The 27271-nt window shown below is 39.9% G+C and overlaps 1 protein-coding gene across 1 annotated transcript in view; it reads left to right on the top strand.

Annotated features, from left to right (window-relative positions):
- The window catches only part of PDE4B (phosphodiesterase 4B), a 494025-nt gene that overhangs the window by 339259 nt on the left and 127495 nt on the right, over positions 1–27271 (top strand). Inside the window, 1 exon segment of the mRNA XM_007460087.1 lies at positions 16475–16669. Within this exon segment, the coding sequence (XP_007460149.1) occupies positions 16475–16669 (195 nt within the window).

Genomic DNA, 27271 nt, shown 5'->3' on the forward strand with positions numbered 1-27271 from the left:
TTTTCATAGTCATTTGTTTCTAGGTATTTTTTGATTTCCTATTTGATTTCTTCAGTACTCTCTTGTTTTTTAAGTAGTGTATTGTTTAGACTCCATGTGTTTGTATTTTTTACAGACTTTTCCTTGTAATCGATATCTAGTCTCAAAGTGTTGTGGTCGGAAAAGATACTTGATATAATTTCAATTTTCTTAAATTTACCAAGGCTTGGTTTGTAACCCAAGATATGATCTATCCTGGCGAATGTTCCATGAGCACTTGAGAAGAAAGTGTATTCTGTTGTTTTTGAATGGAATGTCCTATAAATATCAATTAAGTCCATCTTCTTTAAAGTCTCATTTAAAGCTTGTGTTTCCTTATTTATTTTCATTTTGGATGATCTCTCCTTTGGTGAAAGTGGGGTGTTAAAGTCCTTTAGTATGATTATGTTACTGTCAATTTCCCCTTTTATGGCTGTTAGCATTTGCATTTTGTATTGATGTGCTCCTATGTTGGGTGCATAATTATTTCAATTATTTTATCTTCTTCTTGGATTGATCCCTTGATCACTATGTAGTGTCCTTCTTTGTCTCCTGTAATAGTCTTTATTTTAAAATCTATTTTGTCTGATATGAGAATTGCTATTCCCGCTTTCTTTAGATTTCCATTTGCATGGAATATCTTTTTCCATCCCCTCACTTTCAGTCTGTATGTGTCCTTAGGTCTGAAGTGAGTCTCTTGTAGGCAGCATATATATGGGTCCAGTTTTTGTATCCATTCAGCCAGTCTGAGTCTTTTGATTGGAGCATTTAATCCATTTACATTTAAGGTTATTATCGATATGTATGTTCCTATTACCATTTTCTTAATTATTTTGGGTTTTTTATTGTAGGTCTTTTCCTTCTCTTGTGTTTCCTGCCTTGAGAAGTTCCTTTAGTATTTGTTGTAAAGCTGGTTTGGTGGTGCTGAATTCTCTTAGCTTTAGCTTGTCTGTAAAGGTTTTAATTTCTCTGTTGAATCTGAATGAGATCCTTGCTGGGTAAAGTAATCTTCGTTGTAGGTTTTTCCCTTTCATCACTTTAAATATGTCCTGCCAGTCCCTTCTGGCTTGCAGAGTTTCTGCTGAAAGGTCAGCTGTTTACCTTACAGGGATTCCATTGTATGTTATTTGTTGCTTTTACCTTGCTGCTTTTAATATTTTTTCTTTGTATTTAATTTTTGATAGTTTGATTAATATGTGTCTTCATGTGTTTCTCCTCAGATTTATCCTGTATGGGGCTCTTGCACTTCCTGGACTTGATTAACTATTTCCTTTCCCATATTTGGAAAGTGTTCAACTATAATCTCTTCAAATATTTTCTCAGTACCTTTCTTTTTGTCTTCTTCTTATGGGACTCCTCTAATTCAAGTGTTGGTGCATTTAATGTTGTCCCAGAATTCTCTGAGACTGTCCTCAATTCTTTTCATTCTTTTTTCTTTATTCTGCTCTGCAGTAATTATTTCCACTATTTTATCTTCCAGGTCACTTATCCGTTTTTCTGCCTCAGTTATTCTGATATTGATTCCTTCTAGAGAATTTTTAATTTCGTTTATTGTGTTGTTCATCGTTGTCTGTTTTCTCTTTAGTTCTTCTAGGTCCTCGTTAAACGTTTCTTGTATTTTCTCCATTCTATTTCCACGATTTTGAATCATCTTTACTATCATTACTCTGAATTCTTTTTCAGGTAGACTGCCTATTTCCTCTTCATTTGTTTGGTCTGGTGAGTTTTCACTTTGCTCCTTCATCTGCTCTGTGTTTCTCTGTCTTCTCATTTTGTTTAACTTACTGTGTTTGGAGTCTCCTTTTTGCAGGCTGCAGGTTCATAGTACCTGATGTTTTGGCATCTGCCCCCAGTGGGTAAGGTTGTTTCAGTGGGTTGTGTATGCTTCCTGGTGGAGGGGACTAGTGCCTCTGTTCTGGTGGATAAGGCTGGATCTTGTCTTTCTGGTGGGCAGGTCCGCATCCATTGGTGTGTTTTGGTGTATCTGTGACCTTATTATCATTTCAGGCAGCCTCTTTGTTAATGGGTGTGGTTGTGTTCCTGTGTTGCTAGTTGTTTGGCACAGGGTGTATAGTACTGTAGCTTGCTGGTCATTGAGTGGAGCTGTATCTTAGCCTTGAGAGGGGGATCTCTGGGAGAGCTTTCGCCATTTGATGTTACATGGAGCTGGGAAGTCTCTAGTGGACCAAAGTCCTGAACTCAGATGTCCCACCTCAGAGCCCAGGCCTGACACCCAGCTGGAGGACCAAGACCCTGTCAGCCACAAGGCTCAGAAAAAAAAACGAGAAAGAAAGACAAAGAAAGAAATGAAGGAAGGAAGGAAGGAGGGAAGGAAAGAAAAGAAAAGAAAGAAAGAAAGAAAGAATAAAATAAAGTAAAGTTATTAAAATTAAAAATAATTATTAAAAATAAAAAAATTAAAAAGTAATAAAAAAGGGAAAAAAGAAATAAAAGAATGAAGGAAGGGAGCAACCAAATGAGAAAACAGATCCACCAATGATAACAAGCACTATAAACTATAGTTAAAAAAAAAAAAAATGGACAGAATCCTAGATCAAATGGTAAAAGCAAAGCTATACAGACAAAATCACACAAAGAAGCATACACATACACACTCACAAAAAGAGAAAAAGGAAAAATATATATATATCGTTGCTCATTTTTGGGATGATTTGTTGTCTATTCATGTATTCCACAGATGCAGGGTACATCAAGTTGATTGTGGAGGATTAATCCACTGCTCCTGAGGCTGCTGGGAGAGATTTCCCTTTCTTCTTCTTTGTTTGCACAGCTCTTGGAGTTCAGCTTTGGATTTGGCCCCCCTCTGCGTGTAGGTCACCTGAGGGCATCTTTTCATCACTCAAACAGGACAAGGTTAAAGTAGCATCTAATTAGGGGGCTCTGGCTCACTTAGTCCAGTGGGGGGATGGGTACAGAATGTGGGGCGAGCCTGCAGCAGCAGAGGCCAGCGTGATGTTGCAACAGCCTGAGGCACGCTGTGTGTTCTCCCGGGGAAGTTGTCCCTGGATCATGGGACCCTGGCCATGGTGGGCTGCACAGGCTCCTAGGAGGGGAGGTGTGGATAGTGACCTGTGCTTGCACACTGGTTTCTTGATGGCTGCAGCTGCATCCTTAGCATTTCTTGCCTGTCTCTGGGGTCCACACTGATAGCCGTGGCTTGCTCTCCTCTCTGGAGCTCGTTTAGGTGGTACTCTGACTCCCTTCTCCTTGCACACACCAAAACAATGGTCTGTTGCCTCTTAGGTAGTTCTAGACTTTTTCTCAGACTCCCTCACGGCTAGCTGTGGTTCACTAGCCCGCTTCAGGCTGTGTTCACGCAGCCAACCCCAGTCCTCTCCCTGGGATCTGACCTCTGAAGCCAGAGGCTCAGCTCCCAGCCCCCACATGCCCTGGTGGGTGAGCAGACAAGCCTCTCAGGCTGGTGAGTTCTGGTTGGCACCGATCCTCTGTGCAGAAATCTCTTCACTTTGCTCTCTGCACCCCTGTTGCTGCATTCTCCTCTGTGCTCTGAAGTTTGCCCCCCGCCACCCACCGTCTCTACCAGTGAAGAGGCTTCCTAGTGTGTGGAAAGTTTTCCTCCTTTACAGCTCCCTCCCAGTGGTGCAGGTTCTGTCCCTATTCTTTTTTCTTTTTTTTTTTTGCGGTACGTGGACCTCTCACTGTTGTGGCCTCTCCCATTGCGGAGCACAGGCTCCGGATGTGCAGGCTCAGTGGCCATGGCTCACGGGCCTAGCCGCTCTGCAGCATGTGGGATCTTCCCGGACCAGGGCACGAACCCGAGTCCCCTGCATCGGCAGGCGGACTCTCAACCACTGCGCCACCAGGGAAGGCCCTGTCCCTATTCTTTTGTCTCTGTTTTTTTTTTTCTTCTTTTGCCCTACCCAGGTACGTGGGGAGTTTCTTGCCTTTTGGGAAGTCTGAGGTCTTCTGCCAGTGTTCAGTAGGTGTTCTGTAGGAGTTGTTCCACATGTAGATGTATTTCTGATGTATTTGTGTGGAGGAAGGTGATCTCCACGTTTTACTCTTCTGCCATCTTGAAAGTCTCCTCGCTCCTTATCCTGATATGTCATGTTTTTATATTTATTCAGTTAAAAATACTTTCTGTTTCTCTTTTGATTTTATCTTTAACTCATGAGTTAGTTAAAATGTTTAGTTTCAAATATATGGAACTTTACTAGAGATCTTTCTGTTATGATTTCTAATTTAATTTCACTCTGAGCAGAAAATATACTTTGTATGACTCGGATTTTTAAAAACCTATTGAGACTTGTTTCATGGCCTAGAATATTATCTATCTTGGCAGCATATAGTTGGGTCATGCTCTTTTATCCATCTTGAAAATGTCTGCCTTTTAATTGTAGTATTAAGACCATTTACATTTAAGGAGACTGTTAAGGTCGTCAGGTTTAAAGCTGCTATGTTGCTATTTGTTTTCTATTTTTCCTATCTCTTCATTATGTGCTTTGTTATCTTTTTCTGCTCTGTTTTGGGTAATTAAGTGTTTTGTGCTTCCATTTTATTTCCTTAGGTATAGCTCTACATTTTTTTAAAAAAAATTTAATGGTTACTTTAGCGATTCTAGTGTAAGTTTTAGCTTACCACGATCTACCTTCAAGCAGTACATATAGTATACATATAGTATAATATCTTTTCCACAATATATTTACATTTCTCCCTTCTTTGCCTTTGTGCACTTATTGTTATATATCTTACTTCTACATGTGTTATAAATATAACAATACATTATTATTTTTGCTTTTCAGTCAGTTATATTTTTCAGATATTTTAATAAGAAGCAAAAATATTTTCATTTCATTGTGTAGATTCAGATTTCCATCTGGCATTATTTTTCTTCTGCCTAAAGGATTTCCTTGCTGATGTACAAAATGGAAAATGATGATGCATGAGCAAGTAAAGTAACATAGTCTATGAATAGGGGGAAAGGGTAGGGTTCAGAACAGAAGACTTGACTTCAGATATAATCATGGAGATTTATTGATAATAACAAGAGGAAAGACTGAGCAGATATTTACTGATGTGAGTGAGTTGATTGAATTTGTTAATAGTTCCAATCAAACTGGGTTTAAATCCAAGATCCACCATCCAATAGCTGAGTGATCTTCAGCAAAATTTTTACACCCTTTGAACTTCAGTTTTCACATCCATAGAATCAAGTTAACATCTTCCCCACAGAGTGATACAGCAATGAAATGAGTTAATGTCCACCAAGCACATAACATGTGGCCCAGCTCACAGTGAGTGCTCTATACCTATGAGGAAAAAAAATGTGTCGCTTTTCTTAGCTTTACTGCCTAAGTCAAGGAGAAAAGATTGTGTGACCTCATTTTTCTACCTCTACTTTCTCTTATCTTCCTCCTCTCACCCCCCCCACCTTCCTTTCTAAAAGAACATATTTAAAACTCAAATACCAGGCTGTCTGCAGGTGCAGTGTTCAAGACTGATAACATTTGGAGGCCAGATGTTAACTGATGTAAACACTATTAAGTGCTCTGTAGACCAGAAGCTGAGGCAATGATTTCCAATTTTACGATTATTATTTAAGTTAATAGCAAACCATACTGCCACTCCTTCCACCCCCTGGCTCCACCAAAAGGGAGGTATATAGCCTATTCATTCTCAAGAGCATATAATATTTTGATATACAAAGTTCTTGAAACATTAAGTAATGCCATTTCACAAACTTAGGACTGGAAATGCAGCCTCAGTGCAGACCTCAATACCTACATGAAGCTCTCTCTGAAAGGTCAACAACTTGTGAAATTTGATCTCAAAACTAGTCTCATTTTCTGAAATAAACCCAGAGTAATAATCACAAAAAATGCTTCAAACCTCTAACAAGTTTTTGTGCCAACTGATGTTTTAAATTTGAGCTTCCTAAGGATTAGTGTGGGTGCTGTGCCAATGACAGGAAATCAATCAATGAGTCCTTCTCCTAATGAAAAAGAGTTGCTATTAAAATAGCAATTAAGTTGGATCTGCTATGAATCAGTAAGTTGATTGTTGGTGTTTAATATACTCACACACTCATTTATTTATTCACTAATCCATTGAATAGATATTGGTCCAGGACTAGCAATATGTGCCAAGCACATTGCCAGGCACTAGTTAATACATTGGTAAACACAACAAATGATCCTCATGGAGCTTGGCGTTTTATGCAAGAGGAAGACAATTACAAAAATAATGAACATAAAAACAGATGTAGCAAAAAGCTGTAATAGTACTGTGATGCAAAAGGGCCCTACTTAAACAGTGGGTTGGGGAAGGAATTTTTATGAGGTGACTTAATCCGAGGCTTAAAGAATGAGAAGAAGGCAGCCATACAAAGAGTAGAGGAGATAATAAGCAGAGAGCAGCATTTATTCATTCATTCAACAAATATTTATTCAGCACTTTCTATAAGCCAGGAACTGTTCAAAGCAAAGAAAATATACCAGTGGAAAAAAAACACACATGCAAAACTGCTGAGGTGGGAAAGGATTTGGCATGTTTCTGAAACAAAAAGGAAGCCCTTGAAGATGAATCGTATGGAGCAAAGGGGAGTGTGGCACAAGATGAGGTTGCAGGGGTGGCAGGGGCAATACTATGTAGGGACTTTATGCTGAATGCAATGACATGATTTGCTGTGTGTGTTAAGAGGTTGCTCTTGCTGTTATGTGGAGAAGGGTTTGGAGGATGGAGTGGGGGTGGAAGCAAGGAGGTTCATAGGGTGGCTACGCTAGTTCAAGTGAGATTTTAATGCCCTGAAAGGGTGATGGCAGCAGAGATAGAGTGTACAGTTTTGATGTAGGAGGGAAAGGACTTTCTGGCTAACTGAAAAAGAAGAAGGGGGGTTGAGGAAGGATGTAAAATCATGGATGATTCAACTGAATAGATGGCGGCTTCATTTACCACAATGAGGGAGACTGGGTAAGTGGATGGAGGTTGGTGGGGGTTACTAGAGGAGGTCTGGGCTAAAGATTAAAATAAATTCAAGTTTTCTGGCCCAAGTTTTAAACAATTAAATCAATACAAAAGTGAAATTCAGTGTCTCATGGGGTTAACATGTTCCCCATCACTGGAGTATATTCAAACATTCTAAATTACCATTTATCTACAATATTTTAACTATAGATTTCAAACAAAATTCTGAAACAGATTTCCAGATTGTATGTAAGAACTTATACAAGAAAGCAACAATTTCTTGAAACCATAATTTGTTGAGTAAGAAATGGTTTTCCTAGATTGATCTCATTTCTCTCAAAGGTAGTTTCACTTGCTTTTCAGCTACTGGAAGCTGGTACCATATATTTTAATAAATATTTTATTTAATTATTAGAGTTTATTATTGGCAGGGCCACCAAACTTATAAATGAGAGTATTTTTATTTTGTTAAGAAACCATTTGAATATATTTTATGATAACCTTTTAGGAAAAGTGGAGAGAGTAAGCTGAAAAATATTGAGCTAGTAGGATAATTTGTACATCCAAAGTGCAATTTGTCATTGGGTTTCTTCCAATCTCTATTTCCATACCCTTTTAAGCCAAAGAATTGTGTCACGTGATATTTGGGTTTGAATATGGTGCCATTTATTAAGCTAGTGATTTAATTTTCCTCTTCCCTGCCCGCCCCCCTTTCTGAGTTGAGTTAGGTGCTCCATTGTCTCATACAGCTATCTCTGCATTGATATCTATCTATTGATATATCTCTACCATAACACTTGTCCAGAATAATTGCAGCAGTAACACAAAGTAGTAAGTTCTCAACCTTGTAGTAAGGTCTCGACCTCCCACACCCCCGCTTTATAAAGTCCACATACAAAACACATTCCTACACAAAATTATTCTCGTCTGGGAGGCCCCTACCTTTCCTGGGAATCACTGTCCTGTAGGAAGTGACCTTTACTGTTAAGAGCTGTCCTAGCTGTTAGAAGGTTTTAGTGGATGAAAGTTTGAGAGTGGGTATATGAAATTTCAGCCATAATTATAAAACATAGAGAAACACACACTTTATAACATTCCTATTTCTGAAAATTATTTTTTACCTGGAAATAGATGGGCAGAACACTTTGTAAACAGGTTAGAAATAATAATGTTCTTATAATTATGAGGTAGAATTGTTTACATTTGGTCCTGTTTTTTTTGTGCATCAAATTACATAACATAGGAAAAAAACAGTGTGAAGTTATTAAAGGATCATTAAAATATGCTCCTAAGCATTTGAAACAACGATTTTTTAAAATGACCTTCATTTTATAATCCCAGTAGAAAAATTAGGTATTGATATTACTTATTTGTTTATGTATTTCCTTAGTGAAATGTTAACACCCTGAGAAAAGATCTCAAACAACAAATAAAAGAACTTGCAACATAGAGTCCTCAGCTAAAGGAACATCAAGAGGAATATTCATGGCATTTCCATCCACCATCAACATCAAGGGATGAGGATGATCATTGCCAGATAGGATCATTTGCCTTCTTCTTGGGCTTGATGCCCTATGGAAGGTATTCCAGCCGTTCTTTGCAGGTGGTATTTGGTATTTCGTAGCAACCCCCTGGTTCTTCTTTATGGAGCTGGCTTTTAGGGGTGATCACAGTAGAGGGCAGGAGATGACTCCATGTCTCCACACCACTTACACTCCTTTTTGTTGGAGAAGTCTGTGCTGTCTGTGGTGGGCATCAAAGAGGAGCTAGAATAAGTTTCCTGGTCTCGAACCATTTATTCCTTCTTTTTTTTTTATTCATCAGACATTTGCTAAGTACCTCTGACAGGCATGACCCTTAGCAATGGAATAAATAATATGAAAAAGAGGCTCTGTGTCTTTGAGGAACACAGCCCTTTGGGGACAAACTAGAACACTTACTTAACAATTATTCTGGACAAGTGTTATGGTAGAGATATATCAATAGATAGATATCAGTGCAGAGATAGCTGTATGAGACAATGGAGCACCTAACTCAACTCAGAAAGGGGGGTGGGCAGGGAAGAGGAAAATTAAATCACTAGCTTAATAGATGGCACCACATTCAAACCCAAATATCATTTGACACAATTCTTTGGCTTCAAAGGGTATGGAAATAGAGATTGGAAGGAACCCAGTGACAAATTTTACTACTACCTCTATCAGGTCTCAACTTAAATGATAGCATCTGAGGAAGATGGGTGGTGCAACCGGTGTAAAGCAACAGACAGTCTACGAGGCTGTGTAGAGTGGGCCTGCTGACCACCCAACCTAGAAACATTCTTCTCCGAACCTGTTTCTACCACATCGGTATGCTTTATCTTCCCCATAGCATTTATCACTGTCTGAAATCATCTCATGTGATTTATTTATTGTCCATCTATCCCCACAAGGACCTTGTCTGTCTTATACATTGCTGAGTTCTCAGGCCTAGAACAGTGCCTTGTTTCATAATGGATGCTAATAAATATTTGTTCAGTGAATGAGTTATCATTAACAATGTAAAACCACATTGAACCACACTTGAGAACCGATCTTCTATTTCTAAAATCTCGTAACATGTTTAATCTCAGAGGCATCTCAAAGATCTTCTACTGATTCATTTCTTCATTCATTTCAGTGGGGAAAGACTAAGGCTTGGGGGCCAGAATATGGGGAGTGCCTGTTTCGTGGCAGTTATTTCTTCACTGAGCGGGAGCTGGAAGCCAGGGCTCCAGAATCTCAGGGCTCTTTGGGATTACTCTGCTCCCTCTGGTTACACTTCTCTGTGGGGAAAGCATCTTTGGATTATTGCAGTGGATGTAATTTTCAAAGCCCCTAGGAAAAAAGGAAAGCAGTGGGAAGATGCTTCTGGAATTCAGATGAGCTGAACATCATAGCTCTCCTTCCTATTCTACGGGAGGGAAGTCAAGACTTTGGAACTGGATTCTTAGGGCAAAACTGGGATATTCTGCCATAACTGTGGCCAGAGGAGGTCTGCCTGCTTTCAGCTGGGACATGGGCTCTACATCATGCTGACTATGATTTTGCACAGTTAAGTCCTTCATTAGAAATTAGGACTGGCTGCAGCCTGCAGCCATTTATTATACAAAGGTGGGTCACTGTCATTGTGGGTAAAAATGCATGCCCCTGTGCAGCTTCCTCATCTATAGGGACAAGGTTGCACATTGAGGTGATGGCTAATGTAAGTATATAAGTGAATGGTTATTTTTATTAAAGTGGTAAGCAAGCATTTGATGTTAGTTTCTGAGTATAATTGAGGGAAATAGTTTCCAACAGGATTTTAAAGAAACAGCATTTTTTCACAAATATACCACCGCCCAAAAACACACACATACGCACACACTCCATACCCAAACATACACCTTATGGTAGACAAAAAAGTTCTCCAAAACTCGTGGGATGGAGTTCCTGGCATACTGAAGGGAGGATGGAGAAAGAGGACCCTATTGACTCCATCTGGGGACTCCTCTGAGATCTTATCTGCCAGAGGTTTTAATCCAAATAAAAATGGCTTTTTGTCAGATAAGAGATATAAACTGGTGAGATTCTCACATTCATTCAATAAATATTTGTTGGATGGCTTCTGGTGTGAAACTCAGTTCTGGGCCCTGGGAATACAAAATGAATAAGGCTTAGTCCCTGCTTCAAGGTCACAGTCTACTGGAGTGAGAGAGATAATGTAAACAGAGACATACAATCCAGCGTGGTAGGCTCTGGGATCAAAAAGAGTCTGTGAGGCCATGGAGAAGAGGACCCTGGGCACAGATTGCAGGATGAAATTAAAAGAGGCCACACTTGAGAATTTTTCAAATGAAGTTTCACATTTTGGAGGCTTCTGTTTCCTCCTTTTGAAATGGAGGGACGAGAATCAGCCCAGAGTTGTGAGAATTCGACAACGTATTACCTAGAGAAGGAATGAGTTGTCAAAGAAAAGTCTCCTCTGATTCAGAAATGAGTGATTCCTAGGATGTTGCTTCATAACTCTTTGTTACATAAATTGGGGTATGTGCAGGTAATTGGGGATCAGGAAACAGCCACCCTGGGGACAATTGCAGGCAATTCTGCAGCCACCTGGCTTAGCTTGAATTCTTGGAAATAGAGCTTCTCTTCGTTTAATAAAAGGTTTCATGTACACCTTGTGATTCTGTTCTTTATCCCTGATTTTTCCTGCCAGGCTTATGAATAAGGCTTCAGTCCTATTTCTCCCTCGGAGACTGGCAAGCGGCCCTACCTGCTCCAGCTGGAGGCTGGGCAGTGGAGGCTGGGGAAGCTGTAGATGTCTTCTGCTGCCTGCCGGCTCCCTCTTAGCACCAAGTGCAGGGCTGGCTTTGCATGGATTCCTAGGCAATGGAGTCCACCAGGAGAGAAAGTGGGGCAGAGAATGTTCCTGCTTTTATTAAAAAGAAAGAGACGAGAAGATGGCAGACAGAAGCTGGTATAGGAGGGCTTTTCCCATCATGGGGGTTTGTGTAAAGATATCACCATCTCAAACATCTAAGCCAGTGATTTTTGTATATAAGTTTGTTTTGTTCAGGGAGAACACAGCTGTGCTTTTTATTTATTTATTTATTTATTATTATTTTTTTTGTGTGGTACGCGGGCCTCTCACTGTTGTGGCCTCTCCCGTTGCGGAGCACAGGCTCCGGATGCACAGGCTCAGCAGCCATGGCTCACGGGCCCAGCTGCTCCGCGGCATGTGGGATCTTCCCGGACCGGGGTACGAACTTGTGTCCCCTGCATCGGCAGGCGGACTCTCAACCACTGCACCACTAGGGAAGCCCTATTTTTATTTTTATTTGTAGATCACTGTCTCACAAAGCTTATCAAATAAGTTAATGCCGCATCTGTATAGACTCATTTGAAGGAAACAGAAGAAACCCCTGCAAGTGGGAATTGAGATGAGGGTAAGGAGGCAGGAAGAGGGAAGGGACAGGAGAAACATTTCATAGTAAACTGACTTTCATTGGTTCAGCTGACTTTTTTTGATAGACCTACTATTTACAAGGCTCCGATCCAGGTGCCTGGGATGCAAAAGTGAGTAATATTGGGTCCCTTCTCTTTAGGAGATAAGAATCTATCGGGGAGCAGCTAAACAAGTGGATAATTAAATAAATGGAAAATTAAATAGAGATTACAAGTACTGTGATCAGGTACTGCTGTAAAGGAGTCTAGGAGAATGCAGAAGAGGAGTACGTATCTAAATCGAACTGGTAGCTGCAATGTTAGAAAATATTTACTGGAGAAGGTGGCACGAGCTGAATTTGAAGTAATGATCGATTGGAGACAGTGGGGAGCAGGGCGTTCCAGCTACGGGGAGCACCACCTCTCACACGCAGCATCACCCACTACCACCGCTGCCTCAAGAAGCTGAGACCTCTAGAATCAAAGCAGGAGAAAGTTGTTAAAATATTAGGTCTTAGACAACAAGCAATTGACTCAGTCCAGGGTGATCTGCCAAGGCAGGCAGAATCACGGGGGACAGCAGCATACAGAATCCTGGACGTCAGAGAGCAGGACTTGGGGGTGGGGGGAGTGTCTCTGATCCTAGAGAAAAGGCCACTTTCAATACTGTTTCAGTCCGTATGCTGGCTGTGGGCAGGTCCCGTCAACTATTCAGAAACTTGTGCACGACATCCTCTCAGTCTATCTGAAACTTCTCAGTGACGTCATCCGAATATTGAAGTAACTGTAAGCTCAAAGGTATCACTTAAAATGTTATTTAAAATTAGAAATTTAGTGACCCACAATAGGGAAAATGCCTGAGGAAGTTCGGCACAAATTCTGGATGAACCATTAAGTTCCATGGGCATGGAAAATAATTCTGAAAACTGCACACTATGCGAAAAAAAATCGCGATTCAAGCCTGCAGGAAAAATATTAACACTCAGAAAGAAAATACTAACCTGCTAATATTTTTTCTCTATTGTTTATATTTTACATAACATGCTTATTTACTTTTATCATAGTATTTTTTAATATAAAGAAGCCTAAAAGTGAAATATGAGTCCTGATTAAGGCAGGGCCAAAAATTAAATAAATAATAAACCCATTGGTATGTTCGCTTCCGATATTTCAGATTCTGTTTTTTCCCTAATTGTATTTCAGTTTATGCGGCATGTTCGTTTTGCTTGTTAAGCCTGTCTTCCGTCCTCCCCTTGCCCACAACCCCTCTTCCCACCCTGGATCTGTGGGACGTATTGTGATGTCTGCCCACTAATTTTGCTGTGACTGGAGCTGGTGTCTGGTTGGTGATTCATGTTTGTTCCTAAGTTGTACATCTGTGTTGGTTGCTTTGAAACAGTGCCCCAGGGAATATGAAAGGCCACTTGTCTCCCTGAAACTGCTTCTTTGCCCCAGAGAATTCTTCCTTTTGGCTTTTTCTGAATTCCCGCAAGCTCTTCTATGAGTTTAGGCAGGGTAAAGAAGAAAGAAAAAAGAAAAAGAAGAAAACAAAGGAAAGCAGCATGGAGGGAGTTTTAGTGTCTGGGCCTAGTCCCTGCTTACCTGGCAGGACTAAACCTCCTGGTACTCCTGCTAACACTGGGGGCAGATGGTTTGTGACATCTACTTAAAGGGTAATACTTGTGGACTTACTTTCTGCCCACTAGGAATGCCTGCAGCAGGAAGGAGGGCAGAGTGAGCCTTGGTGGAAACCCTCAATGGAAAAAGTTCTGAGAGTTTGGTAGGCATACCCACTTGGCACCTCTTCTAAGATTTTAGCACAGATATACACAGCAGTGGCATTCATAATATGTAATGACTGGTACCACATGGGCACTGACCAATTAAAAGGACACAGGCCACCGTGCTGAAGCTAGAGGCCCCCTGCTGTTCCAGTCAGCAGCAGATCCTGGACGGTCTGGGGCAGTGACTGGCTGCCAACTGTTACAAAAGCATTTCAGGGACTCCCCTGGCCGTCCAGTGGTTAAGACTTTGCCTTCCAGTGCAGGGGGTGCAGGTTCAATCCCTGGTTGGAGAGGTAAGATCCCACACGCCTCGGGGTTAAAAAAACAAAACATAAAACAGAAGCAATAGTGTAACAAATTCAATAAAGACTTTAAAAATGGTCCACATCAAAAAAAAAAAAGTATTTCAATGTTTTAATAGCCATAAAGGCTGTACGGATAGATACCAAATGAATTACAGCATGATTACTCATGAAATTTCAAAGCTTATTTATGCCCACTCTTTTTTTTTTTTTTTTTTGCGGTTCGCGGGCCTCTCACTGTTGCGGCCTCTCCCGTTGCGGCTCACAGTCTCCGTACACGCAGGCTCAGCGGCCATGGCTCACGGGCCCAGCCGCTCCGCGGCATGTGGGATCTTCCCGGACCGGGGCACGAACCCGTGTTCCCTGCATCGGCAGGCAGACTCTCAACCACTGCGCCACCAGGGAAGCCCTAGGCCCACTCTTAAGCTTTATGTAGTCCCATCTTTACCTTTTAAGAGCTTCCCTCTTTGTCCTTAAAAAGAGTTCAGAGCCAGCATCAAGTCCTAGTTTTACAAGCTCTGGGTGGCACAAAGGAGTCCTTATCCACAAAGGAGCTCTTTTATTTTGCTCAGCAACTAGTACAGATCTCACCCAAGGAAAGTGTGCAAGTCAGCTTACATTATATTTTCACTTGCTGCAACGTATTTACCTTACAACATAGCTCTACCTCCAGGCAGGCTGGCAAACAGGCTAAAGTGTGTGAGTGATTGCCCACCTGCCTGCTTGCCTGCAGTCTCTGAAAGACAGTCCCATCCCAGACCGTGAGCCTGCTGTGAAAATCCATCTGCAGTACGGTGAAAGCCCAAATACATACATTGGATTGTTACGGCTCTTCCTTGTTCTCTTAACTGGAGATTCTCACTTGCTGCTTCTTATCAGACACCTGGAGTTTGTGGGTTGGCTAAAAGCAGCTTCTCGGAATGGTCTCCGGGGAAGCATTATGACCCTGAATTCTTTCAATTCTTCTTTCCCTGTTTCAGTGAAACCTACAGCCTCAGGGTAGTTTACTGCCTCCCCTGTCTTCATCCAAGATAACAGCCAAGGTTGCTCATAATCCGATTGACTCTCTACATACCAAACACACGTTTCTCTTGAATGTAGAGACTGAGGGGAAACTGCACTCAGTGACCCAGTGAGCCATTCTGGAGTTCTGTGATTACTGAAGTCAGAGGTTGTGGAAGCCTGAATTGGAAGACTTGGATTTTCCAATTCTTACTGTACAGTTACTAGCCTGTGATTTTGAGCTGGTGTTTAAAATCTCTCTAAGCCTCATTTTCCTCAAATGTAGACTGAGATCATACTACATACTTCACAGGGTCGTGATAAGGGTTGTAAATGGAATACTAGATCAGAAAGCAATTTATAAACTAAAAAAATATACGCAAAATCCACCCCAAGAGAGAAGGCTATAAGAACTAGTGAATGAAAAGAACCACAAATGTAGAAATAAATTATGGCAGCTGGATGAGTATAAAGGAAGCCCGCGGCTGTGGTCCAGCTTGGAAAAGAGAACATCCTTAGCCCCGTACCTTCTCCAACACCTTTCTGCAGAGCTTTAGCCAGAGAGCAGTGAGTGGTCTAGAGAAATACTAGGCAAGAGGGTTACTGTCAATCTGAGGCTAAGGGAGGTTGTGCATGCAGGAAAAATGCATAGGGGATGGTGGAGAGCATGGGAAGGACACAGTGCCTAAAGTAACACCAGGACCAGGAGAGAGAAAACAACAGCCAAAATGTCTACTGCTCCCACCTGTGTGTTCATTGATCAGGGCTTGTTCAAATAATTCTGGACTTGAGGGTACCTTTCCAGAGTGAGGTAGACTGACCAGAAGTCTCAACGGCACTCCTCTGCCAGAGTCAGTAGCTATATCCTCCTCCAGAGAGAAAGCTCTGCACCCCTGGAGGGCTATTCGGCATTATCAGATTAATTAAGTCATTGTCTGTGCTTAAACATGCATATGAATATTAAGTGTCAGACTGGGCCTCCGGTTTAATCAGCCAGTGGATGTTTTCAGGATAGCAGTTTGTTCCTGAAACATTCAGAAATGTGCACATTGTATCTTTAATGAGACTGTGATATTTATTTATGGCAGGAAGAAGCCTCCTAGCTAAGAAGACTCATTCAAGTGATAGTTGAGTGTCTGGCACTTAGAGCTGTGTTAGATGCTATATCTGGAGTCGCTTATTATCAACAGTTTATTTTATGAATTTGTCAATGTTGCTCATGCCGCTGAAAGGCCATGGGACTTTGCTCCCAGGGTCAAATCCTGGCTCCAGTCTCTGCTGATGACTGAACTTCTGTGGGACTGTTCCGTTTGTACAGAATGAGAATGACTGCAACTCAGAGCTATTTGGAGCCTTAAAACTTTCCATGAAGTGTGAAGTGCTATGTAAAGTGCCTGGCACGCATGGGTTCTCCATGTATGTATGTCAGATGCCCTTCTCTATGTTTCTCCTGTGACCAGTTTTCTTCTTTCTCTTTAAGCTTTGATGTGGAAAATGGCCCTTCCCCAGGTCGGAGCCCGCTGGATCCCCAGGCCAGCTCTTCCTCTGGGCTGGTGCTTCATGCCACCTTTCCCGGGCACAGCCAGCGCAGAGAGTCCTTTCTCTACAGATCAGACAGCGACTATGACTTGTCACCAAAGGCGATGTCGAGAAACTCTTCACTTCCAAGCGAGCAGTAAGTACGAGCTGTCTGGCTCCCAGTTTCACACTTACCTCATCTTTAACCCCATCACATCAGAGCAGCAACACTGTTCCCCTTTAACCCACAGGAAAGAGGGAGGAGAAAAATGAACAGAGCAGAGGTGACAACAATGACCACCTTAAGGATGTTAATGCTCTCTTGCATGAGAAATATGTAGCCGGGGTTCCCAAGAGTGTTTAAAACCTCAGGCAACAGTGTTTGATTTACTTCGGTTATTGACACTTAAAAAATATTATTATTATTTGGCTTCATTTCCTGAACAGCTGAATTGTTTATGGCATGGGAACATTAACACTGTTTGCAAACCACACTCAAACTTTCCAAGGCATGCGCAGTTTGCATGAGGCTACAGCAGAGAAGGAAAATGGTGGTTGGTGACACGCATCCTCTCTGAGTGGCCTTTGCTGGGCGACATTTAATAAGCTGTCATCTAGTCACGTGTCTGTGTCCCTTCTCTGGAACCTTAACACAATGCCCACTTGTTGCCTGGCTCCTGGGTGAGACAGAACATACTCCACCGCCCTATTAAGCATGGCTGATGTTTCTGTTTTGCTGCTATTAATGGGAGATCTCTAATTTTTATTTAAAGAACAACGACCGGGTTGTGTTACTTGTTTATTAAGTTTCTGAAACCAAATAAAATTGGATGCTGGAATTCATGCCTTAAAAGGTCTCTAGGCACATGTGCAATTGTATTTAACATCATATATTATAAAAATATCAGTAGCTCTCTAAAGTCTCCAGCCTGAAAAATTCCACTGGGCTCTCTTCTGCTGTTGGAAAGGAAGCTAAAAAGGGTCACCCTCTTGTGAAAGGGGCAGGGGGCATTTTAAAGCTACCAATAAAAAGTATTCCCCAGGGCATTTCCACCAGCTAATCTTAACAGAGGCACCCATGCCTAAAATATCTCAATCCTCGGGTGGACCAAAATTCATTTATTCATTCATTTGGCAAAAATTTACTGAAGCTCTCCTATGTGCCATGCAGTGTGCCAGGCTTTGGGCATAAAAGGTGAGCAGAACAGTGGGAAAAAATCACAGATGCTTTAAAAACAGACATTATTCTCTAAAAGTTTGCATGCTCTCAGGGAGGTTACAGTTAATAAGAAAGATAAGAGGAACACTGCTACTGTGTGGAAGGAAACATTCAGTGAGTGCTTACTATAGGGCCCTGTTCATTTACATACGTTATCTCTTTTAATCTTTACAAAAGTCTCGTCAGGTAGGCACCATTATTATCTCCACTCTACAGACGATGAAACGAAGACTCTGAGAAATGAGAAACCTGCCCCTCCCCCATGATTCTATGCCATGCTATATACCTTGATGTAGCTAAGAAAGACCATAGGCAAAACTTTGGGACTTTATTTACCTATGTTCTTCAAACTGCAAAGTAGAACTTCTCCTATCAGGTAGAAAACATGAGTGGAGTAGAGGTAACCTCTTTGCTGTAGATCATGTAGAACCAAGGAAGTTTCTGACCAAGGTTTGGATGGGGGCTTTGACAGTGAACATCCCTGGAATTCTCTCTTCCACCAAAACAAACAGCTTTCTAGACTCCCCCGAGGGAGAGCATAGGAGATGTGTTGAGCTGAAGTAATTAGAGCTTCATTCACATAGTGCTTCACGGGTGAAAGACTAGCTTTGGAAGGCAGCTAATGCCTCCTCCCAACCCCCAGACTCCTGACAAACAGCCTGATGCATCTCAGCTTCACTCAGAGGCTTCCCAGCAGGTTCTAACCAAATTTCAGATTAAACTCCAGTGATTCCTTACTTAGGACAAAAAGGTTATAGAAATTTTGAACATGAAGAGACTTTCAAGACCACAGTCCAACTCAGTCTATAGCTGTAGAAACAGACATCTAGTTCTGAATGACTCTGCGTTCAGGTCCCTAATACTAATGGTTACCCTCTTTTCAATTTTACCAACCAGGAAAAATTCTCCCCTAACTTTAGAACCTACGTAGAGTTGCCAACTTTAGATTTAGGCAAGTAAGGATTATATATGTAAGTTAACTAGTATCGTTCTCCCTTAAAAAAAAAAGAGTGAGTACCTTCAAGATGGCGGAGGAGTAGGACGTGGAGATCACCTTCCTCCCCACAAATACATCAAAAATACATCTACATGTGGAACAACTCCTACAGAACACCTAATGAAGGCTGGCAGAAGACCTCACACTTCCCAAAAGGGTCTGGGTTCTCTGGCCAGGTAACAGGTGTGAGCCTCTGAGGTAGCAGAGCTGAGTTCAGGACATTGGACCACCAGAGACCTCCAGGCCCCACATAACATCAATCGGCGAAAGCTCTCGCAGGGTCCGCCATCTCAATGCTAAGATGCATCGCAACTTAAAAAACAGCAAGCTCCAGTACTGGACACCCCATACCAAACAACTAGCAAGACAGGAACACAACCCCACTCATTATCAGAGAGGCTACCTAAAATCATAAAAGGGGCACAAACACCCCAAAACACACCACCGGATGTGGTCCTGCACAGCAGAAAGACAAGATTCAGCCTCATCCTCTGATCACAGGCAGTAGTCTCCTCCACCAGGAAGCCTACACAACCCACTCCACTGAAACAACCTTAACCACTGGGGGCGGACACCAAAAACAAGGGGAACTACGAACTTGCAGCCTGCGAAAAGGAGACCCCAGACACAGTAAGTTAAGCAAAATGAGAAGACACAGAAATACACAGCAGATGAAGGAGCAAGGTAAAAACCCACCAGACCAAACAAATGAAGAGGAAATAGGCAGTCTACCTGAAAAAGAATTCAGAGTAATGATAGTAAAGATGATCCAAAATCTTGGAAACAGAATGGAGAAAATACAAGAAAGGTTTAACAAGGACCTAGAAGAACTAAAGAGCAAACAAACAATGATGAACAACACAATAAATGAAATTAAAAATTCTCTAGAAGGAATCAATATCAGAATAACTGAGACAGAAAAACGGATAAGTGACCTGGAAGATAAAATAGTGGAAATAACTACCGCAGAGCCGAATAAAGAAAAAAGAATGAAAAGAATGAGGACAGTCTCAGAGACCTCTGGGACAACTTTAAATGTGCCAACATTCGAATTATATGGGTCCCATAAGAAGAAGAGAAAAAGAAAGGGACTGAGAAAATATTTGAAGAGATTATTGTTGAAAACTTCCCTAATATGGGAAAGGAAATAGTCAATCAAGTGCAGGAAGCACAGAGAGTCCCATACAGGATAAATCCAAGGAGAAACATGCCAAGACACATATTAATCAAACTATCAAAAATTAAACACAAGGAAAAGAATATTAAAAGCAGCAAGGGAAAAGCAATAAATAACATACAAGGGAATCCCCATAAGGTTAACAGCTGATCTTTCAGCAGAAACTCTGCAAGCCAGAAGGAAGTGGCAGGACATATATAAATTGATGAAAGGGAAAAACCTATAACCAGGATTACTCTACCCAGCAAGGATCTCATTCAGATTCAACAGAGAAATTAAAACCTTTACAGACAAGCAAAAGCTAAGAGAATTCAGCACCACAAAACGAGCTTTACAACAAATGCTAAAGGAACTTCTCTAGGCAGGAAACAAAAGAGAAGGAAAAGACCTACAATAACAAAACTAAAACAATTGAGAAAATGGTAATAGGAACATACATATTGATAATTACCTTAAATGTAAATGGATTAAATGCTCCAACCAAAAGACATAGACTGGCTGAATGGATACAGAAACAAGATCCATAAATATGCTGTCTACAAGACACCCACTTCAGACCTAGGGACACATACAGAGTGAAAGTGAGGGGATGGAAAAAGATATTCCATGCAAATGGGAATCAAAAGAAAGCTGGAGTAGTAACTCTCATATCAGACAAAATAGACTTTAAAATAAAGAATGTTACAAGAGACAATGAAGCAGACTACGTAATGATCAAGGGATCAACCCAAGACGAAGATATAACAATTATAAATATATATGCACCCAACATAGGAGCACCTCAATACATAAGGCAACTGCTAACAGCTCTAAAGGAGGAAACCGACAGTAACACATTAATAGTGGGGGACTTTAACACCTCAGTTACACCAATAGACAGATCATCCAAACAGAAAATTAATAAGGAAACAGAAGCTTTAAATGACACAATAGACCAGATAGATTTAATTGATATTTATAGGACATTCCATCCAAAAACAGCAGATTACACTTTCTCTCAAGTGCGCCCGGAACAGTCTCCAGGATAGATCACATCTTGGGTGACAAATCAAGCCTCAGTAAATTTAAGAAAATTGAAATCATATCAAGCATCTTTTCTGACCACAACGCTATGAGATTAGAAATGAATTACAGAGGAAAGGACATAAGAAACACAAACATATGGAGGCTAAACAATACGTTACTAAATAACCAAGAGATCACTGAAAAAATCAAAGGGGAAATCAAAAAATACCTAGAGACAAATGATAATGAAAACACGACGATCCAAAACCTGTGGGATGCAGCAAACGCAGTTATAAGAGGGAAGTTTATAGCTATACAAGCCTACCTCAAGAAAAAAGAAAAATCTCAAATAAACAATCTACGCTTACACCTAAAGGATCTGGAGAACGAAGAACAAACAAAACCCAAAGTTAGTAGGAGGAAATAAATCATAAAGATCAGAGAATAAATAAATGAAACAGAAACAAGGGGAAAATAGCAAAGATTCTATAAAACCAAAAGCTTGTTCTTTGAGAAGAGAAACAAAATTGATAGACCATTACCCAGACTCATCAAGAAAAAGAGGGAGAGGACTCAAGTCGATAAAATTAGACATGAAAAAGGAGAAGTTACAACAGACACTGCAGAAATACAAAGCATCCGAAGAGATGACTACGAGCAACTCTATGCCAATAAAATGGGCAACCTGGAAGCAATGGACAAATTCTTGGAGAGGTATAACCTTCCAAGACTGAACCAGGAAGAAATAGAAAATATGAACAGACCAATCACAAGTAATGAAATTGAAACTGTGATTAAAAATCTTCCATAAAACAAAGTCCAGGACCAGATGACTTTACAGGTGAATTCTATCAAAAATTTAGAGAAGAGCTAAAGCCCATCCTTCTCAAACTCTTCCAAAAAATTGCAGAGGAAGGAACACTCGCAAACTCATTCTATAAGGCCACCATCACCCTCATATCAAAAACAGACAAAGATACTACAAAAAAAGAAAATTACACACCAATATCACTGATGAATATAGATGCAAAAATCCTCAGCATAAGACTAGCAAACAGAATCCAACAACACATTAAAAGGATCATACACCATGATCAAGTGGGTTTATCCCAGGCATGAAAGGATTCTTCAATATACACAAGTCAATCAATATGATACACCATATTAACAAATTGAAGAATAAAAACCATATGATCATCTCAATAGATGCAGAAAAAGCTTTTGACAAAATTCAACACCCATTTATCATAAAAGCTCTCGAGAAGGTGGGCATAGAGAGAACCTACCTCAACATAATAAAGGCCATATACAATGAACCCACAGCAAACATCATTCTCCGTGGTGAAAAACTGAAAACATTTCCGCTAAGATCAGGAACAAGACAAGGATGTCCACTCTCGTCACTATTATTCAACATACTTTTGGAATTCCTAGCCATGGTAATCATAGAAGAAAAAGAAATAAAAGGAATACAAATTGGAAAAGAAAAAGTAAAACTGTCACTGTTTGGAGATGACATGATACTATACATAGAGAATCCTAAAGATGCCACCAGAAAACTACTAGAGCTAATCAATGAATTTGGTATACTAGCAGGATACACAATTAATGAACAGAAATCTTTTGCATTCCTATACACTAATGATGAAAAATCTGAAAGAGAAATTAAGGAAGTACTCCCATTTACCATTGCAACAAAAAGAAAAAAATACCTAGGAATAAACCTACCTAGAGAGACAAAAGAGCTTTATGTAGAAAACTGTAAGTCACTGTTGAAAGAAATTAAAGATGATACCAACAGATGGAGAGATATACCATGTTCTTGGATTGGAAGAATCAATATTGTGAAAAAGACTATACTACCCAAAGCAATCTACAGATTCAATGCAATCCCTATTAAACTACCAGTGGCATTTTTTACAGAACTAGAACAAAAAATCTTAAAATTTGTATGGAGACACAGAACACCCTGAATAGGCAAAGCAGTCTTGAGGGAAAAGAACAGAGCTGGAGGAATCAGACTCCCTGACTTCAGACTATACTACAAAGCTACAGTAATGAAGACAATATGGTACTGACACAAAAACAGAAACACAGATCAATGGAACACGATAGAAAGCCCAGAGATAAACCCCCATGCATCTATGGTCAACTAATCTATGACAAAGGAGGCAAGGATATACAATGGAGAAAAGACAGTCTCTTCAATAAGTGGTGCTGGGAAACTGGACAGCTACATGGAAATGAATGAAATTAGAACACTCCCTAACACCATACACAAAAATAAACTCAAAATGGATTAGAGACCTAAGTGTAAGACCAGACACTATAAAACTCTTTGAGGAAAACATAGGAAGAACTCTCCTTGACATAAACCACAGCAAGATCTTTTTTGATCCACCTCCTAGAGTAATGGAAATAAAAACAAAAGTAAACAAATGGGACCTAGAAAACCTTAAAAGCTTTTGCAAAGCAAAGGAAACTACAAACAAGACAAAAAGACAACCCTCAGAATGTGAAAAATATTTGCAAACGAATCAACGGACGAAGGATTAATCTCCGAAATATATAAAGAGCTCATGCAGCTCAACATTAAAACAACAAACAGCCCAATCAAAAAATGAGCAGAATACCTAAATAAACATTTCTCCAAAGAGGACATACAGATCCCAGGAAGCACATGAAAAGCTGCTCAACATCACTAACTATTAGAGAAATGCAAATCAATACTATAATGATGTATCACCACACACCAGTTAGAATGGGCATCATCAGAAAATCTACAAACAACAAATGCTGGAGAGGGTGTGGAGAAAAGGGAACCCTCTTTCACTGTCTGTGGGAATGTAAACTGATACAGCCACTATGGAGAACAGTATGGAGGTTCCTTCAAAAACTATAAATAGAATTACCATATTACCCAACAATCCCATGACTGGGAATATACCCAGAGAAAACCATAATTCAAAAAGACACATGCACCCCAATGTTCATTGCAGCACTATTTACAATAGCCAAGTCATGGAAGCAACCTAAATGCCCATTGACAGATGAATGGATAAGGAAGATGTGGTACATATATACAATGGAATATTAATCAGCCAAAAAGGAACAAAATTGGGTCATTTGTAGAGATGTGGATGAATCTAGAGAATGCCATACAGAGTGAAGTAAGTCAGAAAGAGAACAACAAATATCGCATATTAATGCATATATGTGGAATCTAGAAAAATGGTACAGATGATCCGGTTTGCAGGGCAGAAATTGAGACACAGATGTAGAGAACAAACGTATGGACAAGGGGGGAAAGCAGCAGTGGGTGGGGGTGGTGGTGGTGGAATGAATTGGGAGATTGGGATTGACGTGCATACACTGATGTGTATAAAATGGATGACTAATAAGAACCTGTTGTATAGAAAAATAAATAAAATAAAATTCAAAAGAAAAAAAAAGCAATTAGAGAAAGAAGAACAAAAAAACCCCAAAGTTACCAGAAGGAAAGAAATCATAAAGATCAGATCAGAAATAAATGAAAAAGAAATGAAGGAAACAATAGCAAAGATAAATAAAACTAAAAGCTGCTTCTTTGAAAAGATAAACAAAATTGATAAACCATTATCCAGACTCATCAGGAAAAAAAGGGAGAAGACTCACATCAACAGAATTAGGAATGAAATAGAAGTAACAACTGGCACTGCAGAAATATAAAAGATCATGAGTGATTACTACAAGCAACTATATGCCAATAAAATGTACATCCTGGAAGAAATGGACCAATTCTTAGAAAAACACAACCTTCTGAGACTGAATCAGGAAGAAATAGAAAATATAAACAGACCTATCACAAGCACTGAAATTGAAACTGTGATTAAAAATCTTCCAACAAACAAAAGCCCAGGAATATATGGTTTCACAGGTGAATTCTGTCAAACATTAAGAGAAGAGCTAACACCTATCCTTCTCAAACTCTTCCAAAATATAGCAGAGGGAGAAACACTCCCAAACTCATTCTACAAGGCCACCATCACCCTGATACCAAAACCAGACAAAGATGTCACACACGCACAAAAAAAATTACAGGCCAATGTCACCAATGAACATAGATGCAAAAATCCTCAACAAGATACTAGCAAAGAGAATCCAACAGCACATTAAAAGGATCATACACCATGATCAAGTGGGTTTTATCCCAGGAATGCAAGAATTCTTCAATATATGCAAATCAATCAATGTGATATACCACATTAACAAACCGAAGAATAAAAACCATATGATCATCTCAGTAGATGCAGAAAAAGCTTTTGACAAAATTTAACACCCACTTATGATAAAAAAAAAAAACCCTCCAGAAAGTAGGCATAGAGGGAACTTACCTCAACATAATAAAGGCCATACATGACAAACCCACAGCCAACATCATTCTCAATGGTGAAAACTGAAACCATTTTCTCTAAGATCAGGAACAAGACAAGGTTGCCCACTCTCACCACTATTATTCAACATAGTTTTGGAAGTTTTAGCCACAGCAATCAGAGAAGAAAAAGAAATAAAAGGAATCCAAATTGGAAAAGAAGAAGTAAAACTGTCACTGTTTGCAGATGACATGATACTACACATAGATAATCCTAAAGATGCCACCAGAAAGCTACTAGAGCTAATTAAAGAATTTGTTAAAGTAGCAGGGTACAAAATTAGTGCACAGAAATCTCTTGCATTCTTATACACTAATGATGAGAAATCTGAAAAAGAAATTAAGAGAAATTAAAGAAATTAAGAGAAATTAAAGAGAAATTAAGAGAAATTAAATCTGAAAGAGAAATCTGAAAGAGAAATTAATAAAATACCTAGGAATAAACCTACCTAAGGAGACAAAAGACCTTTATGCAGAAAACTCTAAGACACTGATGAAAGAAATTAAAAATGATACAAACAGATGGAGAGATATACCCTGTTCTTAATCTACAGATTCAATGCAATCCCTATCAAACTACCACTGACAATTTTCACAGAACTAGAACAAAAAGTTTCACAATTTGTATGGAAATACAAAAGACCCCAAATAGCCAAGGCAATCTTGAGAAAGAAAAACGGGGCTGGAGGAATCAGTCTCCCTGACTTCAGACTATACTACAAAGCTACAGTAATCAAGACAGTATGGTACTGGCACAAAAACAGAAATATAGATCAATGGAACAGGATAGAAAGCCCAGAGATAAACCCACGCACATATGGTCACCTTATTTTTGATAAAAAGGCAAGAATATACAATGAAGAATAGACAGTCTCTTCAATAAGTGGTGCTGGGAAAACTGGGCAGCTACATGTAAAAGAATGAAATTAGAACACTCCCTAACACCACACACAAAAATAAACTCAAAATGGATTAAAGACCTAAATGTAAGGCCAGACAGTATGAAACTGTTAGAGGAAAACATAGGAAGAACACTCTGTGACATAAATTACAGCAAGATCCTTTTTGTCCCTCCTCCTAGAGAAATGGAAATAAAAACAAAAATAAACAAATGGGACCTAATGAAACTTAAAAGCTTTTACACAGCAAAGGAAACCATAAACAAGACTAAAAGACAACCCTCAGAATGGGAGAAAGCATTTGCAAACAAAGCAACGGACCAAGAATTAATCTCCAAAGTTTACAAGCAGCTTATGCAGCTCAATATTAAAAAAACAAACAACCCAATCCAAAAATAGGCAGGAGACCTAAATAGACATTTTTCCAAAGAAGATATACAGATTGCCAATACACACATGAAAGGATGCTCAACATCACTAATCATTAGAGAAGTGCAAATCAAAACTACAATGAGGTATCACCTCACACCAGTCAGAATGGCCATCATCAAAAAATCCACAAACAATAATTGCTGGAGAGGGTGTGGAGAAAAGGGAACCCTGTTGCTCTGTTGGTGGGAATGTAAATTGGTACAGCCACTATGGAGAACAGTATGGAGGTTCCTTAAAAAACTAAAAATAGAACTGCCATATGACCCAGCAATCCCACTACTGGGCATATACTCTGAAATATATATAATTCAAAAAGAGTCATGTACCACAATGTTCATTGCATCACTATTTCCAGTCGCCAGGACATGGAAGCAACCTAACTGTCCATCGACCCATGAATAGGTAAAGAAGATGTGGCACATATATATATGATGGAATATTATTCAGCCATAAAAAGAAACGAAATTGAGTTATTTGTAGTGAGGTGCATGGACCTAGAGTCTGTCATACAGAGTGAAGTAAGTCAGAAAAAGAAAAAAAAGTACTGTATGCTAACACATATATATGGAATCCAAATAAATAAATAAATAAATAAATAAATAAATAAATAAATATATAT

This window comes from Lipotes vexillifer, unplaced genomic scaffold, assembly GCF_000442215.2.
Source record: "Lipotes vexillifer unplaced genomic scaffold, Lipotes_vexillifer_v1.1 scaffold134, whole genome shotgun sequence".
NCBI lineage: Eukaryota > Metazoa > Chordata > Mammalia > Artiodactyla > Lipotidae > Lipotes > Lipotes vexillifer.